The 25,559-nt window shown below is 43.1% G+C and overlaps 1 protein-coding gene across 2 annotated transcripts in view; it reads left to right on the top strand.

The window, feature by feature from the left end:
• TRABD2A (TraB domain containing 2A) overlaps positions 1-25,559 on the top strand; it is an 82,663-nt gene that overhangs the window by 34,627 nt on the left and 22,477 nt on the right. The window contains exons 3-4 of one of the 2 annotated variants that reach the window (XM_068927267.1): positions 20,455-20,601; positions 22,790-22,964. In XM_068927267.1, coding sequence (XP_068783368.1) covers positions 20,455-20,601; positions 22,790-22,964 — 322 coding nt within the window. The remainder of the gene's footprint in view (positions 1-20,454; positions 20,602-22,789; positions 22,965-25,559) is intronic. The other variant, XM_068927268.1, reaches the window with a different exon arrangement.

Raw genomic sequence — 25,559 nt, 5'->3', positions numbered from 1 at the left:
TGGAACAGGAGAACAGAAGTGGGAAGAACTGGCGGGGAGGGTATGGCAGAGAGATGATTTATCAGGAAGGACGGGGGTACTATGAAATCCTCACTTTTCTTGTGAGATTTTTTTCTTCCTCTGCTATAATATCTTGTGGATGAGACCCATACACAAGAGAGGGTGATGCAGTCCCTTGGCTGCCGCTGCCTTTTTAACTTGACCGGGCCTAGTTGCAAGAATTGCGTTATGAAGCTGTCAGCTGCAGGAGCAAGTCAAGTGGACTCTGAGCTCTGTGGATATGCATGAACGGGCTCTGTTTGGTACCTAAATTAATAGCTATTTAACAATATAATTTGATATGTTAAGTAAGGTTGTAAATAAACCAATGAATTAATTTGCTAGCATTGAAATGAATAATTTGAAGGACCAATTAACTGCATGCAGTTGCCAGTCATTAAAATTCCTGGCTGAGGTGGTTTGCAGATGACTGTGTTAGGTACCTAGTCCGGGTGATATTGGTGGGTTTATTGTCATCAAGTAACATGATTCAGAGAAGATGCTAACCACCACTCTGTAGAAAATCTGTAAGATGAAATCATCCTGCCTCATAACTAACAGAAGCATTTCAAATCATGTGGGTGTACTCCGTTTAACCAATTTACTGGGAAGAGTGTGCTTTTCCTTAGCCCATCTAGTTTGAAATGAGTCTTTGGGAATATGCTTATCTTACTGTTCTGAACACTGACTTTCTTTCCATATACATTTATTTTCCCTCACACTAGATGGCTCTAAATTGATGAAGATGATTTTATTGTGCATAAAATATTGTATTCTTTAGCCAATTTCAGTTTTGTATTACAGCAGCAGCTGAAACTTCTTAAATAAATAGACACAAGTATACAAAAAAGACTACAGATGGGAGCAACGCGTCAATCAGTATGACTGTTGGCTTTGTATCAATGCTCAGTTTTCAAGTGCTGCACAGATGTAATAGTCTGGCATCACTGAAAACAAAAGAGTTCTGGACAAAGTAGCCAGGCCTAGAAGATTAAGAACATTGTAGACATAATGGGGAAAATAAGGCAATGAACTGTAAGTACACTTAGAAAAGAGAAAATCCTCAAGTATTATGTCAATTCAAATTGGAAGGGGGTTTGAGCAAGGCACGTGATCATACTGTGTTAGGAGATGCCAGTTTGAAGGTTCCCCTTGTTTATTTTTGCTCATGCTTTTTTATGCAGTTTCAAAAACCAGAGCTTGCCTGCTCTTTGCCTTACTCAGCGGGACACGGGTGCTTCTATTTTACTTACTTTGCTGTCTGAAGTGATGCAGCCATTTTTAAGTGTCCTTTCCTGAAGTACACAGCTCGAGGCCGATAGCAAATAGAGGATGGTTTAGGTGAAAAAAAATCATGTGTGCCTTGTAATGCAGAACTAGATAATGCAGACACTGTTGGTAGGCCCAGATCATGGCACCTCTGATGTATGGGGTCCTAAAGATAGACAACTTCCAGGAATATTAAATTCATAGCTATCCAGGATGTCTGAGCAGCTCCCAGAGAGTTACAGCGTGTGGTTGGGAGCTCTGTGGTGGGAGGACAGATGCATTCTGCATCCAACATCTGCTGGGCATACTCAGCATTTCCGAACAATACCTCCTTCTGTCTCCAATTATATTGTACGTACCTGAAGAAGCTTGGGAGCATGTGAGCATTTGGGTGTGATAAGAGTTAAAATGATTTGCTGAAGCTGTGGAGACCCTCTAATTGATTTTCTTGTCCCAAGGCAGGAGAGATATACCAATATGATGCCTGGGAAATATCTAATGATGTCTTAAAGCCAGTAATGGAGACCCTGCAGTGTCCCTGGAGGATTTGTTCCTGTTTCATTCCTTCCCGTCTTAGCTTTTCCCACTAACTAAAACACTGGCTACTGCAAATGAGCTGACAGCTTCTCGTCGTCACACAACTGTGATACGCAACGGACTGCCTTTCCCTACGTAAGCACCTTTTCTAGACAGCTAAACTCTTGTTGTGCCTGCCTCCTTCCCCAGGCTTGTCTTTTCTAGACCGATTAAGCCAGTTTCTTTAGCCTTTCCTATGACTCATGTTGTCAGACCTCTGGCCAGTCTTGCTGCTGTACTCTGGAGTCTGTCCACTTTCCTTCTGTCTGCCTCAGCGCAGGAACTGGGTGCAGGACCGCGGCAGAGGCCTCGACAACGCAGAACAGTCACCTCTCATTGTTTGCATATGACACTGCTGTTAATAGATCTTGGAATGTGCCTTTCACAGAAGCACCACGTTGAGGACTCATACATTTGCTGGTGCCCTGTCACCTACAGATCTTATTTTTTAATAGCGCTACCTTCCCAGTAAGGCCTCACTTTTTTTTTTTTTTTTTTTTGTGCATCAGTTTTGATTTTTCTTTCTTCCCAGAATTTCATTTGATCCATCTGATACTATTGCTTCACTTTACCCTAATTGTTTTGAAATATCACTGTATTTTCATAAGTTCTGACGACTGCTTTAACCTGGGAATTAAAAAAAAAAAAAGTTTTTGTCATAATAAATCTCCTTACACTGAGATAGAGAGCCTGGAGTTCACAATTAATTTTGTTCTTTTCTGAGCTGCTTAGCCTGTTCTAGAAAGGCATGTTCAGTTTGCAGAGGGAGCCCTTGTCCTGGGAAGACCTCACGCAGTAACCTGCTTAGACGTGTTTCCTGTTTGTAAGCATAAAAAGTCTTTTGCTTTTAGCATCTGCTTTTGTTTGGAAGCTGAAGAGATGTGGCAGACTTTGGACTCAGAATTTGTCAGAAATATTGCAAATGAATAGTAATTATGCATTTGCTTTATTCATACAGTAATCCAATAAGCTTTTGCTGGAGAAGAAATACTTACTAAATACTGTTGGAGCTTATCGGAAAAAGAAGAAATGTGGAAGGATTATGACGTTTTAGTGTGCTCAGCTGTACTGGTGCTGCAGTGATCCCATACAGGGTCTTTGATTACAGCATCTGACTTTTCACGCAGCTGCATAAGCAGCATGATCTGGGACTTCCCAAGCCCTTGTGCACCCACGGCTAAGAACAGAAAGTCGGTACACGAACACTAGCTAACTTCTGTGTTTGGTGCGTGTGTCTCTGCACAAAAACAGAAGCAGCAAATAGTGGCAAACTCTGTTCTGGGAGCGCTGCGCTAAGTCGGTTGTCCCAGCGCGCCTGACGCGGTGGTATGTAACTTGTGCAGGGGAGGAGGAGCACCGCAGTTAGGGGAGGTAACGCCAGCTGCACGCAGACCAGGTTTCTGGCCGTTCTTGGTGAGAGACGTTTCAGCAGTTCTCCCGGTCGCTGTCTGCCTGTGCAGGGGGAACCTGATTACTGGTGTTTTGGGCTGCTTGGTTTTCTTTCCTCTCTAGAGTGTACGTTTTCTACAAAGGCGTCATTTGGGTGTTAGCGGTAGTGCTTGCCAGCACCTTTGAAAGACACCTGATTCTCCACAAAAGGGACGTGAAAGAGAAGAGGACTGAGCATGGGGGGCCTTGTAACAAAAGCAGAGGCATTATCTTCTGTCAGCAGTTAGGAATTTAAAAGCAGATTGTCAATAAGCAGGAGTGGCAATGAGACCGCTCTTCCCCTCTGCTCTCCCTCTGCACCCAACCCCACGCTTTGGGTAGCCTGTAGATGTCTAGCTGCTACTTGGAATCACAAAAATGAAATATTCAGAGGTCTTTGGTGGCTTTAGCCAAAAGGCATTGCTGCAGTTGATGCTCTGCTGCTCACATTTCCTTCCACATGAAGGAAATTGACTGTACAGATTTGTGCCCGTTTAAATCCCAAACTTTTTACGTGACTTGTTAAAAGCAGCATTTGCTTCTGGGATAGATAAAGTCATGCAATCTAATGAGTGTAATAAGGAAACAGTGGGCAGAAGAAAGAAATGTTGAAAAATAGATTTTCTAATGGCCAGATTTTTCAGAAATCTCCTTTGGCAGGTCTGCACTGGTACAAACTACTTTGTGCTGCAGAAATATTGATTTTGCAGCAGGGTAAGAAAAAGCTGTAAAGTCAGATTGAGGAGGGGGGAAAGAAAAAAAGAACAACTCTAGAAAGAACAGAATTGGAGTATCTGAGGATGGGGCAAAGACTAAGGCAAACAACTGTGTTAATTAAAAAGAGCGCTCTTATGGACCGTCAGGAAATGGTTAAGACTGACTTTTTTAGCCATCGAAAGCTACTGATGTGGGGAAGGTGAAAGAATACTGGTAAAACTAGGTATGTCTAAACTAGCAGGACCAGATGACACACAGCTAAGGTTTCTAAAGTAGCTAGCACCAAACACCACAGAACTGTTAGGCAGCATTTTTGAAAATTCATGAGGAACAGGTGAGATCCAGGAAAGCTGCAAAAGTCAAACGTCATAACAGCTTTTAAGAACTTAAAAAGATGTCTTAGGACATTGTTAAGCAAAGAATTTGAATTGGAAATTTTCTGAAAAGTAACAAAAGATCAAACATCTCAGCAGTTATATTGAGCAATGTTTTTCAATTATTTTAAATTGAAAGATCAATTAACCTTTTCTGGTGGCAGTGATGAGGAACCACAGCTCATTTTGTGCAGTGTTGTTATAACAATGTTCGTCTGCAGAGAAGAATTAGGCTAAGCTTTAAGTGTTAATTATTTTTATTTCCTGGTTGCCTGGATCTGTTTTAATATGTTGGCTTTTAAAATGTGCAGTCATTTGATGGACCATCAGCTGATGTCTTTGGATGACTAGTCTATATGACCACAAGTTAAATAAACACTGAGCGACACCAATTATATCCTTCACACAGTGCAGCAAGGGTTGGTCCAGTGCTTTTAAGCAACATGAGGTCACTAAAGATAAAAGATTATGCTGACAGAACTTTGATGGCGTCTGGAGCAGAATTATCTTGGGGCTGCATTAGAAGGTATGGGGCTGCATTAGCTGAGCCTTCTGTAAGACTTTCTGTATGTTCCTGCCTACATGTAGAATAAGGGTGCTAAGAATGGTTTTAAAGGCCTCTGCCTGGGTGTGCTATAGTCTCAGCAAAGGCCGGATATCCACAGCAGGCAGGCTCAGAAGGGCATTATCATCATTTGGATTTACGTTAATTTCATTATTTTTCTTGCAAGAGGAGAACTTGGGAGAAGCCCAGTATCCCAGAGGCTTGATGGCCTCTCAGATGAACAGATTGAATCACATAATTTTCTATAGCCAAGGTCAGGGAATAAGGGAGTAGCTTGCCAGCATGTGCAGCCATCATTTTTTGTTTTACTTGGCTTGAAATGTTTAGATACCTGTACACAACTAGGCACACTAGTTATGAGCCTGGTGTAAGAGTCAGGTTCGCACCTCTGAATCAATAGTGCTACTATTTTTGCATTGCTAAACTCACACTTTCCTGGCATGCACATTAAACTAGCAGGACACTTTTCTGGTAGCAGTGCAGTCCCCTTCATGCTGAAAGGTCCCCAGGAATTTCCTCCTCCTAGAAGGAAATGTGCTTAAGAGGTTGCCCTAAAGACTGCAAAGGAGCCAGGCCTGTGTTTGGTGCCAAGCTTTGATACTGACCAGATGGAGGATGTACCGAGGGTGTCAGTTGTCTTCCTTAAACTCATGCTCACCATTTAAGGATGCATGTAGAAGTGATTCCTTCCTAAATACTTCTTGTCACCTAGGAGAGCACCAGTACAGTCCCATTAAAAGAATTTGGCGTGTCACCATTGCAAATCATACTCGAATTTGATATTGAGACATTGATACTTAACAGCCACAGAATCGGGGCGGTACAAACAGCCTGGTTATAGAAAGCAAACGTGACAGCAGTTAACGTACGAAGTCAAATACACTGAGCATGTAACTGTTGGGAATGTTTTCTCCCCTTTGTAACCCCTACCCTTCTCCTCCTCACCTTTGGAGGTAGCAAAAAGCGGGGAGCATGGAGTGGAGTGAGTTCTGGCTGAGCTTATGAGGTCTCTGACCAGCCAGAATCATTTTCAATGACTCCAGGGTTTATCTGGACAGTCATGCAATAAGGTTGAATGCCAGCAGGTAGCACAGAAACCAGCAGAGTGGGAAGACAAAGGCTGGAAGAGAGGGATTGGAATGGTAAAGGGAGGGGATTTATTGTGGACTTCAGGTTTATCCTATGGGAAAGAGGGGGTGGAACTGGAAAGAGGGGGTGGAACTGATGCATCAGAACCAGCTCAAAGTGCTGGCGCAGTGTGAAATCCTGTTTGTGAGTATAGGAAGGATAGATGGTACAAGGAATGAAATGCGACACTAACAAGACCATTATAATTAATTTGCAGCCCCACTTAATTTGAAGACTACAGCTAGTTAGGACTGAAATTTTTGGACACTAGAATTTTTGAACAGTAGGTTTCAATGTCCTCCACCCTTGCACGAGGCAGCTAACAATTCTAGTCTCTTGCTAGGCTGAAAATGCTGTGGAGCGAGAAAATACTGTGGCATTGAACTTGTGGGCTGGATTTCAAGGAAATAGGGATTTCACAGGTAATGTTGAGTGCAGGGAGGTCTTGAATATCCACCTTTGTTACATGATGGCAGCCTTAGTCTGGTAGACTAAAGCATTCTCTAGTTTGAAATTTTTCTTTTGACATAAGGATTTGCACTAAAAATCCAGGCTTTCTGTTTATCTACTGATTTGTGGATTTCTTCCTTTTTTGTGCACAATGCAAAGAGAATATACTTTCTGAAAGCCTAAATCTGGTAAGAGAATTGAGAAGCAAGCCTGTTATTCTGGACACTGAGTCGTACCTGGAACATTTGGAGCAAATTCCTAAATTTCTCTCATTCGTATGGGCAGTTTTATACATCAGCGTTCCTTGTGAGATAAAGAACTATGCTTTCCTTGAGCTGCTGAGTATAGTGAAAATCAGCCCACTTACTTCCCTGGAGACAACATTTTACCCATAATCCTCATATGTACCCATGGTAGTTCACAGATCATCATTGGGCTCACAGAGATAACAACGTGTTTGATGCTCCAAACTTCCAGGGGCTTCTGAAACCACTGAAGAAACTTGATATTCCTTTTTGCATTAACTCCACGTTGCTGAGCTGATTCTGAAGGTTTTGGCCCCCTTTCAGTTTTCTGGCTTTATACAGAGGTTGAAAGGCTGTTCTTCTGGATGGTAATTTCATTACTTTTCTCTCGCAAATGGGTGTACTGCTGTGTAAGGTCCCCAAACAAAATATTTGTTTGATGCGAACGTGCACCTTTCACCACCAAAGTGTGTTTAATAATATAGTAAGTATATACTGTTCTAACTAGGAAATCTCCTCTGTCTTACTATGTTTGTATTTAGTTGTATTTAATTATGAATGGTGCAGACGCCGAAAAGCTGGCATCACTGAGAGCAACTTAGGGCTGGTGTTGACTGATGAGTGTTCTTAGAACAATGTTTGTGAAAACTCCTACATCATTTGGGCTGTGTAGTCTTCTCTGCCAGGCTGAAATGTTGCTTCATCTGGAAAAATTAAGGAAGAGCTAACACAAGCATTTCTCTGCTTTCAGTGAGTTTCATTCACATCCTGCTCACCTGTAAGGAGGCAAAAAAGCAAAGACAAAGCAATGTGTAAAAAGGCAAGCTAAGGCCCCCATAAAGCACTGATCATTAGGTGGGAAGGAGAGGTTTGGGGCTAGGAATGCAAAAGGGCTAGCAAGCACCAGTTTGGAAACAAAATCCTGATAGTGTGTAGTGGCAAAACACCCCAACATAACTATGCATCATGTATTGCAGCATACTGGTGTATGTAGCTTTTGAGTAGAGTTGGGTTGATCTGCCATTGAGCTGGGACAGGAGGTGGTCCAGTGGGGTCCCCGTTAATATTACATCACTATTGATGACAATGCTAGAAGAGTGTTGTCTCCCTCCCTATAACACCTGTGCTTGGGGATAACACATTGCAGGGCAGGAAATACCACATCTGCTGTTCTGAAGAAAGAGCCCCATCTCAAAACTCGTTCCTAGTAAGAAAAAGGAAAGATGTAGACCAGTCAGAAATACCAACAGGGCAGCATTTTCCCAAAATGCTAAAATGGAGAATTTTAAGAGTTAGTGAATTATAATGAGATTATATATCTTCTAGCTGTTGGCTTTTGGCAAAATTTTGTCAATGGCAACCTTGCGTTTTCCTTGTATACGAGCTTGGGGTAGCATTTTAATCCTCTAGGAGCTTTATGGTAGGGATTCCTGGCTTGAAGACACAGCTAACTTCTTTTTGTTATCTAGTCTGTGTCATTATCCAGAGAAAAGTCGTCTCTGAATTTTTTTATTGTTACTCCAGTGTCACAACATTACATAGATAATGGACTACAGACCTACACCTCTGATTTTAACTGAATACCTGTGAGCATATGGAGTTCCACTAGCTGTTGCCTGATTTAGAGAAAATTCACACTAGACACTAGTAACTATGTGCACTATAAAAGTGTCATGGTGCAAAAGGGTGGCTTCCTTCTGTGGGTAGTTGGCATGGATTCTCCTGTAGTAATGAGGTTTAAGACAGCATGTTCCCATTCAAACTCATATTTTTGGACTAAACTTTCTGGATAGAAAGCCTTTTGTCTGTGCTTTGCAAACCTTCTTGAGGGCTTACTATCCCCCAAAAAAGGAATCTGTCATGGGAAAGTTCTTGGGAAAGGTCTTGTTCTGAAGGTGCAGCTTGTCAGAGTGTATCCAACTTAGAGAGGAAGAACAGTTCATACCCTTAAATTTGTTGCCCTCTTGCCCAGACCTGCTTGCTCATTTTCTTATGTCACAGTTCTAGCAAATATTCTCCAGATGACTGCTATTGTTACCAAAATTGTTAGTGTATTATTTCTAAAACTGGGCTCAGAGCTTTTGGATAATGATGATTCAGAACTCATTATGTATTTAAAATGCTTTGAGTATTGCACAGTTCTCAGTGCACCAGGGCTTTTTCTTTGGTGCTGAAAGTTGCAGAGCTTAAGCCAATACACTCCTGCATTTTTCCACATATAGAGCAACGGTTGATTCCACTGTAGTTGCTTTTTTTGTCTCCGTTTTTGCATTGCTGCTTCTTCCCTCATCTTTTAAAATCAATCTTTTCCCTAGCATTCCCATCCACTTTCCTGTCAAATGCAGACTTCACTACCAGTGTCACTGTAACTTTTCCACATAGCTTCTCCTGGAAGTATACTAGGAAAGCTACCCATGAATTCCCTTCTAAGGTCAAAGCAGGACATACCCATGAGATAAATCTTGCTTTGCTTTGTTCTTGTTTTACCACCACGTTTCCAAAGCCTCCGCTGCTTATCTTAGGCCATTTTAATCTTAACACTCAGTCTTTTGTCATCGTGGTTTCTTTGTGAAAATGATGAGCTCCTGGCAGATACCTTGGCTTTTTGCGGGGGTCCTTGAGCAAATGTTTATCCAAGACACTTATCATGACAGTGAGTGTGTGTGACCATGTGCTGGAACTGCTGTTGGGAAGGTGACCTGGCTTGCCCTTTAACAAAATTATTTGACTATCTAGGGCTCAAAACAGCTAAAGAAGCAGGGTGAGTTCGCTGTTGGGGTTGCTGTCTACCCTGTTCTCCGAGGTGATTGAGAAGTCTCTGTTCCATTAGTCTGAAAGGTGCGAGTTGGGAGACACTCCATGGTTTTCCTCCCCGACACAATCTCCAGATAATTTATCGTGAGGTTTTTTGTTCCATTCGAAGTGATAGTGTTGGCAGATGCTTATTGCAAAGCTACTGCAATCCACTTTGAGCTAAAATATTTTTTGACTTTGTATCTCTATGGACTGCAGTTGCTTTTTGGTAATTTAACATAACTTTATAAAATGCATTTAACAGGAGAAGGAAAATGCTAAAGGCCTGTTGTACAGAAGATAAGTTTCAAAGTGAAGAGGGGAAACGAGTATCCTCTCTTCTAGCTTTGGGTGCATTGAAACTTGCACACTCGCAGGTTAAAAGCTTCCATTATTTCAGAGCAGTAGCTTACCTGATCCATGAGGTTTCTTGCAAATCAGGTGAATGTAGACAGTCACTTACAAGTCCAAGGGTGTCCTTCCTGGCATGCAATAATGCCTTTGAAGAACAAAACTGAAGGACAAAAAAAAGTATAAGCCAAATACTTTTAACAATAAACAGCCTCTCCTTCAGAAGTGCTGAATGCCCAGCAGTTCCCTTGATTGCACTGCCAGTCGCTGCATTTTCATGGGTCTGAAAATCAGATTATTTCAGACTTTTCCATAGAGCTAAAGTGGGAGAAGTTGTTATGTCCAAGGGCAAACATCCAAGGAGGTAAAGGGAATTGGCGTTTGGCTGCGGAGTTGGCTATCTCCTTCTGAGAGCGTCCAAAAGGGGAATTAGCGTGGTACAGCTGGTAGGTTGTAAATTCCCACCATACCTTGTAATAACACTCATTTTTCAATGTGGCTGAGCCCACAAGTTACCATAAAGAACCTAGTTTTAGGCTTGTGTTTCAGTGTGTGCAAATTTTGTCAGCAGTTCTTTCTGAAAGCTTTTGAACTGAAAACTTGCAGCCTCTGATCTGCCTGAAACCAGTTAAGGACCATTTCGGCAGTTCGTGTTTGGGGTTTGTCTTGGCAAGCATACCACTAATGTAAACTCTCCCTTTCACCCTTGTACCTTGAAAAGGTTGTCTTGCTCTGTTGTGCTCCATTTGGAAGCCAGGAGCTGCTCTTAAAGGTGCTCTGAGTTGCTTTTGACATAAACACTAGTTCAAAGTTCTTGTTCTGTTTGGAACAGCAGCAAGAATCCCAAAACCTAATTGTTCTGTTGAGTGGAAAAATGTTTTATCAATGTTGAGCGTTTTATATGGAACATGTTTTCCCAGCTGGCAGAACCACAAGAAAATGCAAAGTATCTCGTTGCATGGTTACAGGAAGGCATATGATAACTGTTTGGGCTTGTTTCATCACATCGCAAGGCTAGATTGTTTAATGTATTAACTTTATAGTCTTACTTGCTCATGCTTATATGAGTTATGCAGGTGATGTAAATCTGTTTCACAGAAACAGGAGGAAGCAATCAGTCTAAAGACGACAAAAGAGTTTCTTTCTGTTTTTTTTTTTTTTTTCTGAAATCTTTGGTTTTTAACACCAACAAAGATGTCCTGTTTCTAGCTCCACAAAAACTGCAGATTTGTTTCAAGCTTCAGTGTGCTGCATTTCTAAGAAATACTACTGTTCCAGCAATCTTCCACATGGTTGACAAGTTTAGTCCTAGGCTGTGGCTGGTCTGTGCTAGAGGAAAAGAGAAGAAAAGTGAAGAAATAATCCATGCAGGAGCAGACTTGGGGTACTTTTTCTTGCTTTTAGCAACGCTCCAAAGAGCACCTGCGGCTGAGTGCAAGAAAAGTGTATGCCAAATCATAGTCATCAACATCAAGTTCGTTTAGCCATGTTGATTGTGTCTTAGGAAGATACAAATACTGCGAGATGCTGCCTTGAGGCTGTCTGGTAGGCTGGGTTTTGGCCATGTTACCAGCTTATGTGTTACAGTAGTAGACCCAGTGGTGGCTGCAGTTTGGAATCCCAGAATGTTTCCTTTCTAAAGGACTTCTCCTGTAAAGCTGTTTAAAAATAATGTTGCCACTATGATTGTTAATACTGTGGCACTGAAAGACAGACCCCAGTTACGGGCGAAACACTGGACAAATGAAAGCAAAAGTATGGTGCCAGCACTGTAACTTACCTTCCTAAAGGCCTGTATCCTTTTCTTTTCAAAATTTCCCAGGTCTGCAAGCGTTATGTTTTGCTTAGTTACACTATCTATAGGATTACTTTTTTTTCAGTTACAGGAAGGGCCTGTATTCTCAAATTCAGCTTCATCTTAACACTGGAAAACAGCCATTGGGAAGTTCTGTCTTCTGCTTTGGATCAGGACAGGAAGGAGGAATGCAAGCTAGAAACAGGACAAAACAGTGGTAACTTTGAAAGGAAGTTTGCTTTGTTAGCTTCATTGCTGTAGTTTTGCCTCACCTAAATATAAGAGTACCCAGTGGAAAAGAAGGAAGAAGAATTGAACTAAAGCAACACCAATTTAAAAAAAAGAAGGTTTAAAAAAACCCCATGAATTGCAGGTGTCAAATTTTAAAAGTATGGGTGTCTCAGCTCCTTTTTTAATGGATTATGATGCAAGGATCCTTAGTTTCACATTTTTCATTTTTAAGCTCTGGTACTTTTTTAACATAGTTTTGAGATGTCTGTGTTAAAAAGTATCTTGTAAAATATATATTTTTGGGGAAAAAAAGAAACCCTCATGACAAGTGCACTAGCGGTTAGACAAGCAGCCCTGTGAGCTGAAAAGTAGATCTGAATTCCTGATCCTAGGGTGCTGATCCTAGGACAAATCTGAATTGCTGTTCATTCATTTTCTTTTTCATTTGGTTAATTGCTCCCAAGTCTGATCTTGACCTGAATTTAGGAGATTTACAGCATTGCTAAACCAAAGCAGGTCAGACATTGCTGACTGAAGAAATCCTGGGTAGGAGGCAGGCAGGAATTCTAAATGTAAAGTATGGAAAGTCATTTTTTGCTTTGAACTTTGGCAGGAGGTTATAGAAACTTGAAAATTATACGGGGGGGGGGGTGGTCCCTAGTTCTGGTGGATGAGGTAAAAATATATCTGAGAAAGGTGATTTGTGAAGGTTTTAAAAACAAACTTTGCTCACGTTCACAAAATCCTTAAAAGCAACGGGAATTTTTTAAAAAACAAATCTTTAAACACTTTAATCTTTCTCTGGAAACGTGCAAACGTGCATCGCCATTTCCTTTCAGCACAGAGCTAAAATTTTCTGCCCAAACATGAACTTCACAAAACATTGGGGCAGTCCTGCAGTGCAAGGAGGACCCCGAAGAGCGTGCAGGTATTTGGATGCAGAGCTCACGGGAAGCAGGGGCAGCAGGCGGACTTTGTGGGTTCGCAGCCACACTATTTACTCTGTAGGAAGAAGGGAGCAAGTCCTAGCAAGGTAGTGGAGGTGCCCCCACTGAGAACAGCAAGCTGATGTGTGAAAAGGGAGTAATCAGTTCCACTGCTGGTCTCATTCCACATTCACTGCATAGTGGGTTGTTTGTTTTTATTTCTCTCACTGTCAGTGGAAACATAAAAGCTTGTAAATTAGTGTAAATTGCTTGAACAAAAGGCTGTGTATTAATGCAGCCTGTTACAAGTAAACGAGTTGGCTTCTGCCAGTAGCACTGTAAATGCTATTTCTCTGAGTTAGTATCATCTACCAACCCCCTCGCTTCAACATAATTGAGTGCCTGATAAACTATTGGAAGTCCCTTGTTTTTATAGCTCCTAGCTGAAGAAGGGTTGGGGCTAATTGCCTGGTTTGTGTATTCCCATATAAATGTCCGATAACAACCAAAAATTTCTGAGCTTCTTTTTGTGTAGTTGCAGAATGGGATGTGGCAGGAATTTGGCACCAGGATCTACCAGGGTGTGTCTGTTGTCAGTAGACCGAGGACCAAATTCTTCAATGGCATTATTTCTGACAGCATTATTTCTGTGTCTGACTTGAGGCAAACTGAGGGACATCTATGTGCCTTGGATAATCCTGCAGGAGAGGTACTCCCTCTGCTTGCCATGTCATCTGAGAAAAAAATCAGGGTGTCAAATTGAGCCCAGGGGAAACTTGCAGGTTGTAGGTAACCTGGAACGGTTTCCATTTATTTTTGTATAAGTGACTAGGAGTATGGCTCGTCTCTTGTCCTCTGGAGGAGCCTGTAGGTCTCCTGTCTTCTCTAGTGAGCTGAATCTGAGCTTTCTCACAAAAATCGACCAAGTAAGGGACGATATTTCCTTTTCCTTTCTTTTTCACAATAACTTGTTTTGGGGACGAGGAACATCGAGGAACCCTGGGAGCATCCTGTCTGGTGCAGTAGCCCAGAAAGTGGCTTAGGCACTTCTGAAAGCTGCAGATGAATCTCCCACTGTTACTCTCAGGCCCTCGCAGATTCAGACTTCTCCTGCCTATGTGTGTTTGCAGGGTTCCTCAGGGCGGGAGGGTTCATGTGTCCAGGCTCTGAGAAGGCCAGTCCCAACCTTTGGCTTCAAAGGCAGCTGAGACGTGGCCACCAGACATCTAAGGAACGGCATGACTTCACAGCAAAGAGTCCCACTTTCTTCTCAGCACTCAGTCTGGACCATTACCATGACAAAGGAGGATTACTGACTTTCATAGTCACGATGCCTTTGATTTGAGGCTTGCTTTGATTTTGGGTGGTAGTGTTCGCTGGCCCTGAGAAGTAATGGTCTCCTCCAGGTGAAGAGCAAGGAGGAGGAGGAGGAGGAGGAGGAGGACGGAAAGAGCTGGCCGAAGAGGCTGAATGGAAACAGTAATGGATGCAGTTTGTTGCTGGGAAGGGCCACGAAAGCAGCCCATGATTCCTTAAGACAATTAAAAGCAAATTGTCCGGCTGAGCGGTCCCAGAGCAAGGAAGATGCTCCCCCAGACTATAATTCAAGGGGCTGAATGGCCCTCAAAAACTGAGAGCTGAGAGAAAAAAAAACAGAAGATGAGGCAAATGATGGAACAGATGTGAGGGCTTTTGTTTGGAAGACTTGGAGGCTAGCGGGATGGCGATAGGCTAATTTGAGGCGCATAATGCCGGGTTCCTTTCATATGCAGAACAGCACTTTGATCTAGCCTGGATGAAAGTGCTGAAAAGTGGAGAGGATAGCAGGGGGTCTTTTGTCTTTGACAAAAAAGGCATCTGCTGGGCTCTAACCCCCTTTTCCCCACCCCCTTAGCCTAGCAGGCCACTCCGACAATGCTAGCAAAGCGGACAAGTGTCTCCTGACAGCTGAAGAAATCTCCAGAAGGAGAATGAAGCTTGCAGCAATATGTATACTAGAGAGCTTAATCGATTTTTTCCACAATGCAAAAAAGGAGAGGGTTAGGGGAAGAGAGAAAGATCACAGTGGAAGTGGGAGGTGGGAGGAAAAAAAATCCCTTTCTAATAAACTTGTTACTTTTGTTCTCTGAATACCTCTTTTCACGAGAAGCTTTGATGCTAGTATGAATACACTTAATGGAGCAGGGTAGAGCAGAGTAGCTGTGGGAGGGGTGGGGGGGAACAAACTGAGGAAGAGTAATTTTGCAAGGAGGACAAATGTGGAGTGATTTCTATGGATTCCAACACAGGGAAGATTTTGAAATTAATAAAATGCAGTACAATGCAAGAGATACCTGGAAGATAGGAAATATACCTTCTGTGCCACTAGTTTGAGGGATTCAACTCAGTAGAAATTCTTGGTTTTAATTTTGACCCACACTTGAAAATTTCTCTCAACCTTTCCTCCTTTTCTGCTGTCTTTTTAATTCTTTGACAGTATTAGGAATGAAAGTTTTACTGATCACTGCAGGGTAGTGTGGGGAGCAAGGAAGGTAAGCATGGATTTGTGCCAAGCAAATTCAAAAGTTGTAGATAGCTGCCAATCTGGTCTCTGCTTCTCTGTCTCCTGCTCTGTAGACTTTTTTCCCAGTTTTTCACACCTGGCAAACAAGACTAGGATCTGATCCCTAACGTATGGTGACTGTGGCCTTCCTTAAATACCACTTTTCATCCAGTCTAATGTTCTCTCTTAGAAATAATGACAGATAAGAGTTATCAACCTTTGAGCAAAACCCACTTCAGCAAATTAAATCCTTTAAGAACAGTAAGCTAAAGAATCCTTCTTCTTTTGAGATCCTGAAGCTGTTTATCTGTTACTGTTTACCAAAGATAACCTTCTCACAAGGGCACAGCTTAAAGCAACACCTGGTACTGCGAACATCTCCCTCTTAGCCCCCACAACCCTTTTCTTCCTGCCTGGTAATTACATTGGCCCCAAGAAGGTGGAAATGATACAAAAATGGAGAGAAACCATCATGTTCTTTTGAGAGAGGCTCTACACACTGGTGTCAAGTTGTAGTCTCATGTAGTTCTTCAATAAGTTTGCCATGGTCCCCCTCCAGCAAATACAAGCATCCAATTCAAACTAACTGATGTGGGGAATATTTTTAGCAATAGCATTGCCTGCCCTCCAGCTGTGCAAAGCCTGATGACATGAGTTACTGTAGCTCATTAGGGGAAGGCTAATTGTCTAGGAAATTGATATTCTTTTGATTCCTGCCCATTTGCTGCATCTTGACTTTTCCAGCTCCAAGTGCTTGGGGTGTGATTATCAATGGTGGTAAGGACCTTGGCTGCTGCTGACATCAGAAAAAGAGCTGAGACCACCTCTGTCCTTCAAACAACTTGAAGCTGAAAATTCTCTCTCTGGATGGACTTAAGTTGGTTCTTGGGGGACTTCTTCCTCAGGTTTTGTGCACAGTGGTAGGCTGCAGGCCTGCAGCCAAAGGGGAAGAGACAGATGTTGCTTACGGGGAATTTTGCCCTGGGAGGGAGCAGCTCTTTGCAGTCCCTTGTGCCAATGAAAACAGCATGTGCAGTGCCAAGGGCACGTGCTGGCTGCCTTGTGGTGTCCAGGCAGCCTGGATGGGGCTCTGGCAGAGGGCTTGAACTCTCCCTTTGCTCGTGGTGGTGAAACAAGAAACACCTCACTATGAAAGCTCTGTTGTACTTCCCTGGGCAGGCAAACGGTTTAGCTGCTGCGATGCTCAATTTCTGCATGTGTCCAGTAGCAACTTGCCGATCTCCACACCACAGAGATCTGCTCCTAGCAAAGCCAAGAGAGCTGTCAAAGCTGCCTCATTAGGACAACTTTGCACCATGCCAGCAATAAGCTTGGAAAGATGGAGGGAATGGGAGTGAGTTGTATCTGTTCCCATGTAAATCTGTGCTGTAACCCTTCATACCTGCAGGAAGGCGTTTTGGTTTTAAACTATGTCCTTGCGATAGATGTTATTAGCAGCTTTATTTAGCTGCTTGCAATTTATTGTGTGCTAGTTTCTTAAGGCTCGTGCGTGGGCTTTGAAAAGGAAGTTGCATATTTGGCTTGTCCTGGCTGCTACGGTCCAGGCAAGGTGGGTGAGTCTATCTCGGGGAGAGACTCAACCTGTTCACCTGAATGTGCTGCAGGGGAGGAGAAAGAGACATCTTTACAGCAAAAGGTAATGCACACACAGAGAGCCAGCCAGGAGAAAGCTACAGCAGGAGTGTGGTCTATGAGGGCACAGTGGAGGGGAAGAGATTTGTTTTATTTAAATTTGTCTTCCCCAGCAGACTGGTGTTTTCTCAATGGAAAAGAGTTGCCCTGTGCTGGTTTGTGTTTGGATAAAAATCAAACTGTAAAGATTGCAAAGTGTTTTTGATGTGCTTACCCTACATTGAGGCAAAGCCCATGGTCAGGTCAAGGATCTGTCACAGGCCTTTTTCCTGCTCAGTGGATGGGGACCATCTGATGACTGTTTTAGAGGCCACAAAATCCTGTCAGGGCCATATTGCTTTATGTAATTGTGCTTTATGTGTAAATTCTCCAAGTAAATGCTGCTTATAGCAGTCCAAATAACTTACAAAAGAAGCCATTCTTATGGAATTGTTTTTGACTAGATTGATTGTCCATATTAGATTTTCCTGGCATAACCCAGCCATCCTAGCTGTAGAAACCCCATATCTCCAGCATAGATTTAGCTTGTGTCTCAGTGAATCTTGTCTGGTTATTAACATCCATTAGAGCTTCTCTGTGTGGGAAGCGAAGCCAAACAAATGGAAACTAAGGCTTCAGGGTGCAATAAACCCCAGCCTGCATGCAAACTTTTGTTCAGAAATAAAGTGGTTTCAATTTACTTGTGTTTAATTTACTTTCAAAGTAAACAAATGTCCTTCAAAGGATCACCACTGGTTAGCCTGCTGTATCTTTCCCAAGTGTTTAATACTAGGTATTAAAAGAATACCTATTCTTTTAATCAGGAGCAGTTTGTACCAATAAAGTGAACTCTTGCCTCATGTGAAAAACATGGGATGGGAGTGAACATTGCTATTCATGAACACCTTTGCAGAACTCAGGCTAAGTAAAGCATGTGTGTATTTTTATGTTGAGTCCACAGGAGTTTGAATCCAGGCGGACAGGTCTAGCTGTAGTGGGGAGAGCACGATTTCAAGGCCTACGGGACATACTGACTGTATGAGGTGGATTGTTGTGCTGGGCGTGGGCAAGCCACGTCAGTTCATTCTCCCATCTGCCCTGTCCTAGAAACCTGAGATTTGAGTACAGTAGGAACACCTGAAGTACAAAAGCAGGATTCAGCTTTGCATTATCTGAGAAACAGCAAGAACTCACAGGTTTTAACAAACTGCAGTCAGTTTCATTTGTTGCATGTTGGACTCTAAAATTACCGGGCAAAACTGTGCTGCAAGGGCCAATAGCGATAACCATTCCCATCCAGAAGACTCACTGCTATCAAACAGATTTTTATTACTAACATTTGCTTGCTGCTAGATCAAGGCAAGATTTAATATTGAAAAGTGTCAGTCTATTATAAGAAGTTAAGATGGATAAAAACATTGTAGCCTGCATCTGTAACCATGTACCAATGTACCTACAGAGGTAAAAACTTATGTCCGTTTTATCACAAAATTGCAGAATCTTCTGTTTTTTAATATGGTTTCTAATAATTTGATGAGATCATCAGTGCTCTCACTGCCAGAGTAGTTACTGGTCTTATATACCTAGTATATTTCTTATTTACATTACATACAGTATTAATGTAAGTTTCATGCTGTTGGTGAATATGTCTTTTTCCAGAATACCACTGATAGTGTTTGAGACAAATATTGTAGAGGAATTAATTCCACAGAGCCCTCAGCAAGCCGTCATCTAAGCTTGGAGAATAACTCTTCCAAGAATAACTTTGAAAAGCACATCCAGGCCTCAGCAGATATCTCTCAGCTTGTTTTTCTTAGGAAAAATAAAAAATCCAATAGTTAATAGGAAAGCGTGTTACAGAAGTCTAGTCTTGGTGTGCAAGCCCAGTGGGTAGCTGAAGCAAACTCTGTGTGCAGGAGATAGCAACAATGTTTTACTTGCCACGTGCTGATGGAAAGCTGCTGCCTGAGCACAAGAGGAACCAGTTCTGTTCCCCACCAGCATGTACATGTGGATCCTATGCTCAGCCTGGGCAGTTTCTGCCCCGCACCCGTCCTCTGCTTCTCTGGCCTTACCTGAACCTCGTGGCTACCTGTTGCAGCAGCTGGAGGTGACAAGAGGGAGTTACACATCTGCCTCTTTCTTTCATTCCAGAGACCCCCATCTTGTGTTTGAGCAAAGAGGGAAGGCACTACCAACCCTCCTTACCCAGAGGACATGCGGAAGAGTCATTGCTCCAAACTGCTCCTCATGTCTCTCAAATTTTGCTCACCTATGGGGATGCGTTCAGCCTGGAAATCACTCCTCTTGGCTGGGGGCAGCTGGAATAGCAGCTCTGTCTAGGGCAGACCCAAGGCTACCTCCACATGAAATCAGTACTATGCTGTAGGTGGGGGAAGTGACAACACCTGGAGAAGACCTTTCCTGATCTTCTCCCTTTCCTGTCAAACGGAACAAAAACCCTGAGGGAAGGGGCTGTGGCAGCCAATCCACTGATTCATCTGGAATACATTTAGCTTGAGGTGAAGGCATGAGAGAGTTTATTTTCCCAGGTGAATGCTAAAAAGTAAGCTAACCCAGGCAGTGTACTGCCTCCTTGTGACCCTGGAAGAAGTCAGCCTGGGGGAGTGCTGAGTAACAACAGGATAATGTCTCTGCCACTTTGTTTGGCTGAGAATAACTTAAAAGCTTGAAATAAACAATGGAGGACAGGATGTGAAGGAGGAAACAATACAATAGTTACACATCCTTTCTTGCTGAGGGAGAAAGGAAAAACAAGGGATAGCCATCCTTGTGTTCAGTAAATGCTTGGGGAACTGTAAGGACCAAGTACCAATTAGGCCCCTGAGCTCTAAGAAGTTAGGTATATTATCATCCATAGGAAAATGATTGCCCCTATTTCAAAGGTTAGTTAAATAAACAAAACAACCCTCCCTTTCCCCCAGTCCTGCCCTTTGTATCTTCAGTATTAACCCCATCATGGGTGAAAACACCTGAAGCTGTGTGTTTTAAGCTCATTTCCTACAAACAGGTCTATGGGACTAGGAAGTGCCTTCAGCTGAGGGCTGTAGGGTGAGGCATACCCACTTGCCATCTCAGTGACTTCAGCTATTAAATCTTTGCTGCAGTGTGAGGAGGGACCACTGGCACTCCCTCAGCAACTCATGTGCAGCATGTGTTCCCCGCTTCCCAGTAACAGCCACGCTGCCGTCATGCTTGACATATAAATAGCTACAGATCTGGAGGAGGCTTGGGTTGGTGAAATGTGGATTAGTGAACTGGGATAGCTTCAGAACGTCTTCAGAGAATAGCTATATATCTATAATCTTCTCAAGAAGTGAGTTAAGAACTCATAAGGAACTCTGTCTTTTCCTCCCTCTCCCCCTCCCTCAGGTGATCTTTGCTTTGAATCAGACTCTCTTGCAGCAGGAGAGCCTCCGAGCAGGCAGTTTCCAGATCCCCTATACGACAGAGGACCTTATCAAGCATTACAACTGTGGGGACCTCAACTCCATCATCTTCAACCATGACACTTCTCAAGTGAGTCTTGCCACCACAGCCCTTGTACTACGCACATATCATCATAGCACTAACCCCTGTCTCGCGCTTGTCTTTTCTCAGATAGGGTCTTTGCAGGTGTGGACTCAAGACACTTAACTGGTCAACTAATGTGTCTGCTTTCTTACACCTCCTGTTCAAGGAGTCTGCATTACCTCACCACTATCTTACTGAGCATAAGCAGTGAAGGTGCACCTGGCTTTCCCTTTTGGATGATGCTGTGTTTGCTTTAGCATCAAAGCTCGATGAGTTAATCCTTTATTTTCTTAGCGCAATTCCAGAGGATCCTTAACTTAGGTATGAATGAACTTAGTGCCAACAGAGAGCAGGAGCAGGCTCTTTTCTGCAAACAGTGACAGAGCAATGCATTCCTAACTTTGACACTTGTGTAAGGCTGGGTAAGTTGCAGGCTCTTTAATTTTCCCCCATCAGTAGAGCTGTGTACTGTGGGCAAGACCCAAAGAGGAAAACTGGAATGAAACAAAGAAGAGAGAGGTTTACAAGGGAAAAAAAAAACCTTCTAAGGCCTCACAGACTTCATTTATGGAGATGGTTTCCCAAGCAGCACAGTGGAATGCAATGTTCTGATCTTTAAACTACCAGAAAATGCCCAGCAGGGACCAATTTGGCCTGTTTGGGCTGTTAGATTAGCTAACCTCAGACTTGAGATATCAGCCCTCTTTTCTTATTCTTGTGTGTGAGGTACTGCCTGGCAATTCATGTACATGAATGAAAACATAGTCTCTGGCCTAGCAGCGCTGAACAAGTGGGTGTTGGTACCTGGCTTTCCTTGCTGAAGGACAGCTTTTCTTGTGGCCTTTTGATATAGCGGGTGCAGAGCAGAGCTGGAAATACTGTCAGGTTAACCCTTGCTTCGCTGGCACTGAGCTTTGCACATGCTTTGTTAAACTTCCTGTTCTGTGCACCCTTCAGCCTGCAGGTTCAGGCAACCTGATCATTATTAATGTTCAGCTCTTCCACATCAGATTTCATTCTTAGATTTCAAAGGGCTTCTCCAAGGAGGCCAGCATTGTGAGTAATGGCCTACAGTTCCTGCAGTGCTACTCTGTTGAGGTGTTACAGGCGGCAGACAGTTGATGTTGCCGCTAGGTCCTGAGAGGGAACAGGTCTTGTCAGGACATCCATGTCTCCAAGCAAACAAGTATCCTTCACTTGTACCAGAGGATCCACCGCAGGATGATCTCCCTCACAACAGAGCTGAATAGTAATAGCATCCAACTATAACAGCTTATATTTTTAAGAAGAACTTCTCTGTAAATCGGGTTTAACCCTGTGCTTGCCCAGTAGATGACACACTGTGGGCTAAAAACCTATTTGAAACAGTTGGTAATAGTTTCTGAGTGTCTCCAGAACCTCTTGGGCTGCTGCTTGTTTGCAAGAGAAATGACCTGGGTTTGCGCATCTGCTCCCCAGATCTTGTACCTTTCATTAGTAGTCCCTTTCACTGTGACACCTAAAGCTACTTGTGGTAAGGAGTCACAGGGTGGCTGTGACTTCAGTCCCACAGTTCAGCCCATTAGCGAGGGCTTGGGGGTGCTGGGGTTTAGTAAACAACCACAGCTGGTTTGGGGGCCCCAGGGAACAGACCTGCTATTTGAAAAGATACCTTGAAGACATGAGAACTGGAGCTGGTAAAATTTTCTTTCTGACAAAATTTGGCTCTCTTCTGGAAAGTTTGTGGGATGTTTTTGTTAACTAGTTTAAACTGCAGTTATTCTTTGGCAGCCTCAGGGTTCTGATACCAGTCAAACTCTCCTAGAAGGCTATAATTATCTTTTTAGTTATGTCATACCTAGGGCAATTTAAAGAAGAGGTATGTAGCTAGAGATAGCCAAGGGCAAAAATTTACTCTTTGGCCAAGCAGTCAGGATTTGAGACATGCAGTGCGGCAAACTGAAAATATTTGTTAACTTTGCATCAAAACAAATTCAGTTGGCTGGCTTATGAATCGATGTATTCAGAGAAACAGAGAAATGCATTATTCAAAATTTTTTGAGTCATTTTTTGGCTTGCTTTGGGTTTTGTCCTACTTGATGTGTTGGTAGAATAGCCAACGGCCACGTTCATTGAGGGAGCACAAATGCCTTTGCATGATAGCTGCCTGTGAAATAAATGCCCCTTTTATGAAGACTTTTTCTTTCTATCCTAGGTCCCAAATTTCATTAATGCTACACTTCCACCCCATGAACGTGTTACTGCCCAAGAGATAGACAGCTACTTCCGTCAGGAGCTCATCTACAAGCGAAATGAGCGAATGGGCAGGAGAGTGAAGGACCTGCTGGAAGAGTACCCAGACAAGAGTTTCTTCTTTGCATTTGGAGCTGGTATGTGATTAAGAAGCTCTTCAGTCTGGTCATGTTCTTCCTACATCCTTTAGAAGCTTTCCATAAAAACTTCTCTCACCTTGGAGAAGGATCAATAGTTTTACTCTGGTGCACGCAGAACACACCTTTGTTCTGACGGTTGAACTCTAATGGGAAATTTTTTCCAAGGTAGGAAGCTGGTTTTCCTCTGTGTGCCAATAGCTCATAGTGTATACGTTGATTACAATGTTTATTAGTTACAGACTTATTTGTTATATGCACAGCCAAAGATACTGAACCAACTGCAGTGCATGTGCAAAAGGAACAGTTCTTACACCTGCGCCTTTATGTTCTAGCCAATCAAGGCAGAAGGGTAGGAGCTGAAAGGAAAGGTAACATGCCAAAGTTACATCAGTCGTTCAATAAACCTTTTAAGAACACGATCAAAAGAATAACATGCCAAACTGAGTGCATCTAAGGGGGGGCTCAATAAATGGAAGAGGAAAGGCGATGCATACTTTCACCCTTTTCTTCCTGCTGCAGCTCCTTACTTCTGTTACTGGACTTCAAAAGCTACAAGTAAATTTTGTTTGCATAGCATTGTACCCAGATGGAGAAAAATACTTCATCTTCTGCCTCTTTGCAGCTAGCAAGAATTCATAGGCCCAGCCAGCTCCAACTCAGTTAAGTCTCATACTTAGAGCTAGGCTGGGTGGGGGTGTAAACAGGGTTAGTTTGCCATGACTCTAATGCGGCTGTCCTTTGTGCTAGCTCCAGGGGAGGGAAAAGGTGAGGACCAGTGTTTGAAAAGACAGGTGCTAATTTGCAGAGAAGTACCCCATCCCCTCCACCACAAACCATAAGAGTCTTGGAAGAGAAGGAGAATTGAAACTGGTGTCAGGATCCACATGATGTTTTTCTGTCCTAGTAGCTGCTGCTTTGCGAAGAGGGAAGATCTAGACAAAGAAAGGAAAATATTTACTTAAATGCTGTAAAAGCATTTGTATTTGAAGTCTGTGAGAATCTCCTCTTCTGCAGCAGGGTGCTGTGGTTACAATCTTAACATAACAAGGGTCCTGTGTGGGAGAGCAGTGAGATAATGAAAGGTAGCTGATAGTGTGTGTTCAGGCATGCGTGAAGATTGCAAGTGCTATCTTCCTGCAGTAGTACCCTGCTCTGTGCACGTCCCCATCATGAAGGAAGGTTAAGCAGATGCAGGTTATGTAGATTTCAGTCATGGCTGTCTGTGATCTCAGACCAGGTCTTTGCTGCTGGACTGCAGAGGCACAAATCTGCTGCTGATGTTGTTCTGGGAGTGCTTGTCTTTGCCATGAGTCCCTGTTGGACTGATGTTGCTGGCAACACAATGCATATGTAAGCCTTGCATGCCTTATGTGTCGCTAGCTTTCTGTGAGGAGGGTGAGTCACAGATGTGCTGGGATCAAGTAACTGGTCACAGCTGAGCAATGAGCAGCCCATGTTCAGTTGCAGATGGAGTGACATGGACACAAGGGTCACTTTGAGTCCATCCTGTCCTGAGCTCCTCCTGCCCAGTGCTGTTTAGAGCCTTTGGCCCATGCGAATGCCATTAACACCAGCGTTATGTGCCCGTGGCTTGCTCTCCAACCACTGAATATGGCTTTCTCATGCTTTTTCATCATAATTTTGCATCCACACAGGTTCCCTCTCAGGTACCTGGAAACGGATTGATTCTGATTTTCGATTCGATGGTGTTTACCAGATGAAGAACAACAACTTCTGAACTTCTCACATCAGTCAGAGGCTCTCAGTGAACTACCTCCCTAGAGGCAGGACTTTGCATTTCCCTTCATTGAACTACATGAGGTTACTGTCAGCCCATTTCTCGCACCAACAACTATGTCTCATCATCCAGGTCATTAATGAAGATGTTAAACAGTATTTGCTGCTGTATCGACCCCAGGGTTACATCACTAGTGACTGGCTTCTGGCTGGACTTCATGCTACTGGTCACAACCGTTTCAGCCATATCACTGTCCATTTATTTAGGCTGTATTTCATCAGTTCGTCTATGAGATGTTTCTGAAGACAAGTGTCAAAGCCTTGCTAAAGTTAAGATAAACAATATCCACTCCTCTCTGCTCATCTGCTGAGCTAGTCATCTCATCATAGAAGGCTATCAGGTTGGTCAACCATATCTTCTTCATAAATCCATGCTGACTACTCCCAGTCACCTTCTTGCCCTTAATACTCTTGGAAATAATCTCCAGAATAGTTTGTTCCATCATCTTCACCAGGACAGACGTGAGACTAACCAGGCTGTAGTTCCCCAGATCCTCCTCCTTGAGGATAGGAATATTTTTTCTTCTAGTCTTCAGGGACATCCCTCCATTGCCATGACCTTTCAAAGACAATCAAGACTGGCCTTGCAACGACATCAGCCAGCTCCCTCAGCTCTTGTGGCTGTATCCCATCAGATCCCAAGGACTTATGCATGTCTAGTTTATTTAAATGTTCCCTAACCTGATCCTTATCCACTGAAGTCATCTTTGCTCCAGACTTTCCCACTGGTCACAGACACATGAGATTCCTGAAGGCGAGTCTTATCAGCAAAGAGCGAGGCAAAGAAGGCAATGA

Source organism: Struthio camelus, chromosome Z (assembly GCF_040807025.1).
Source record: "Struthio camelus isolate bStrCam1 chromosome Z, bStrCam1.hap1, whole genome shotgun sequence".
NCBI classification, from domain to species: Eukaryota; Metazoa; Chordata; class Aves; order Struthioniformes; family Struthionidae; genus Struthio; species Struthio camelus.
The sequence above is the reverse complement of the archived record's forward strand: the minus strand, read 5'-3'. Positions and strand labels throughout refer to the sequence as shown.